Source organism: Elephantulus edwardii, unplaced genomic scaffold (genome assembly GCF_000299155.1).
Source record: "Elephantulus edwardii isolate Elephantulus edwardi_28Jun2011 unplaced genomic scaffold, EleEdw1.0 scaffold00008, whole genome shotgun sequence".
Taxonomy (NCBI): Eukaryota; Metazoa; Chordata; class Mammalia; order Macroscelidea; family Macroscelididae; genus Elephantulus; species Elephantulus edwardii.
Genome location: NW_006399758.1, coordinates 12,714,233 through 12,716,891, shown reverse-complemented (window position 1 = coordinate 12,716,891; position 2,659 = coordinate 12,714,233). Strand labels below are relative to the sequence as shown.

The 2,659-nt window shown below is 43.6% G+C and overlaps 1 protein-coding gene across 1 annotated transcript in view; it reads right to left on the bottom strand.

Annotated features, from left to right (window-relative positions):
- Positions 1 to 523: 523 nt before the first annotated feature.
- Positions 524 to 2,659, bottom strand: part of SULF1 (sulfatase 1) — a 272,953-nt gene continuing 270,817 nt past the window's right edge. Inside the window, exon 24 of the mRNA XM_006880534.1 lies at positions 524 to 655. Coding sequence (XP_006880596.1) covers positions 524 to 655 — 132 coding nt within the window. The remainder of the gene's footprint in view (positions 656 to 2,659) is intronic.

The following is a 2,659-nucleotide window of genomic DNA, read 5'->3' as shown; positions in this document are numbered from 1 at the left end:
GAGATTGCCCATCTTTCTCCCTTGGAGTAGCTGGTGGATTTGAACTGTCTGCCTTTGGGTTGGCAGCTCAATTCCTCAGTCACTAGACCACCAGACCATCATCAGAATGACACAGATGGGGGGAAGGGGGGGAGGAACCTAGAATGAAATAAAAAAGAGATTAATGAACCATATACTACTCTGTTGTTATGTTATGTGCCATTCTGGAGACAGAATCAATGTATAGCTGACCCTCCAGCAGGTTTCCAGAGGCGGTAAATTGTATGAGAGGAGACTGCCTAGCCTGAGGAGCAGCTAGTGGTATTGAACCATGTGCCTTTGGGTTGGCAGGGCAACTCCTTACCATTAACCACTAGAGTTCCTTTTACTACTCTACTTCTAAGGAATGTCAAAGTTCCAATAATGGGTGGGATTAACTCTAAAGAACTTTGAATAGAAAGAGAGAAAATAATAAAGAGAATGAGGTACAGTATCTTGGTATTACTCTTGTAACCTTTCTATGAATGATATCAAGATATAAAGTTTAGGAAAGTATCTGGACATTGGAACCTAAATTCTCCACTTGCATGTCGTGCTTTCTGTCTGTCTGTAACCTTATTCTTGGGTCATTCTCAAATCTTTTATCCAGAGAAGATAGTTGTGGGTTATGTATGTCCTGAAAAGTGAAATTTCAGAATTAAGGTAGGTGATTTCAAGCTACAGGTAATTCTCATTCTGGAAACAGAAAAATCACTAAAGGAAATTTAAGAACATATCCCAGTCTCGAGGTTAGCCACAATTCTCCCTAAGCACTTTCAAAAACATGGCCAATACTCGGGCTTCACTGTGGAGCATACTAGTTTTTAGTCTTTTACTAAAGATTTTCCAGGCTTGGAGCCATTATGAGTTAAACAGCACAAAACCACCAACAACAATTTTTGGGAGCCCTGCAGAGGCAGGGCTTATAAACCTGTTTAATAGAAGAATTAGCTAGAAGATGAAGAAAAAAATGAAAACAAGGCCACATAATCATGTTATTCTCCAGAGACAGGTAACTCCGATATGCACGTGTGAAATGTGAAGTCCTGTCAGAGCACTATTTGAATCCACCCCAGCTAATGGTGCCATGAGAAGCAGTGACAATGACCTGTGTAGATACAGCCTGGCTCCTGTCCACTTCTCACAGCTTCTTCCCTTCTGGCTCTCCACCATCACTGTTGTTGTTGTTGTTACGTGCCGTCGAGTCGTTTGCGACTCATAGCGACCCTATGTACAACAGCCCTAAACCGTGCTCTATCCTGTGCCAAACTCATTGCCTCTGACACACCCATCCCGAGTACCCCAGTCACTGAATCAATCCACCTCATAGAGGGTCTTCCCCTCCTGCGCTGTTCACACTTGATTTCCTGAAATCCTTCCTTTTCTCTCATAGCTTTTATTTATTCTTGGAATGTATTTCCCTGCCTCATCTGCTCTCAGCCTTCAAGATTAGAATAAGAATCATTCATTCTGTCTACAATGTCTGTCTTCTCATCAACACTACATGAGTCTCTCTATCAATAGTGTCCAGCTGTGGATGATTCTGGGTGCTTGTGCTCAACAGAAGGAACCCTACTGGCACAGAACATTATGTGATGGGTGGCTTGAATCCACCAGGTGTGCTTTCAGAGAAAGATGGGCAGCTTACACCTGTAAAGATTTACACCTTCAACGTGGCCATGAGGGGGAAGTGACATCACAGCTGTAGGGTTTTGCTTGCTTGTCTTGGTGCTCAGTAGAGGAGTATTGAGCGTTGCATAGAGTTAACACACTTGGCTAATAACCGATAGGTTGGAGGTTTGAGTACACCCACAGGCACTTTAAAAGAAAGATCTGGGGATTCACTTCTAAAAGATTGTTTTGGGGCAACTCTATGTTCCATAGACTGCCAGAAGAACAAACAGATAAATCTTGGAGAAGGTGCAGCCAGAATGCTCCTTGGAGCCAAGATAGAGAAGCTTTGTCTCTCATATTCTGGACATGCAGCCAGGATAGGCTATTCCTTGGAAAGGGACATGATGCTTGGAAAGATGGAGGGTCAGTGAAGAAGAGGAAGACCCCAATGAGATGGACTGACACACTGACTGCAGGAGTGGGTTCAAGTGTGTCAGATGATGAGGACAGAGCACGAATCAGGTCTGTTGTTCACAGGGTTGCTATGAGTCGTACTCAACTCAGCGTCACCTAATAACAACAACATGTAGCACATTCTACTCTGATACATGTGGGATTGTTGTGAGTTGGAACTGACTGAAAAGAAACTCATTCACTGGCTTCGAAAACGAAAAAGCCAAACTCACTGTCCCTGAGTTAATCCAACTCACAGCAGCCCGCCTGGACAGGGCAGAACAAGCCTGCTGGATTTCTGAGGCTGCACATCTTGACGGAAGCAGACCACCTCGGAGGTGCTCAGAGGATACAGGAGGTTACAATATTGTCAGTGACAGGATAATATCTACACGAATACAAGGAAGTCCAGTGAATACCACTATCATTCAAATATATGCACCAACAACCAGAGCCAAGGAAGAGGAGACAGAAGATTTTTACCAACTTTTATAATCGGAGATTGATCGAACATGCAACCAAGATGCAATGATAATAATGGGTGACTGGAATGCAAAAGTCGGGAACAAAGAGG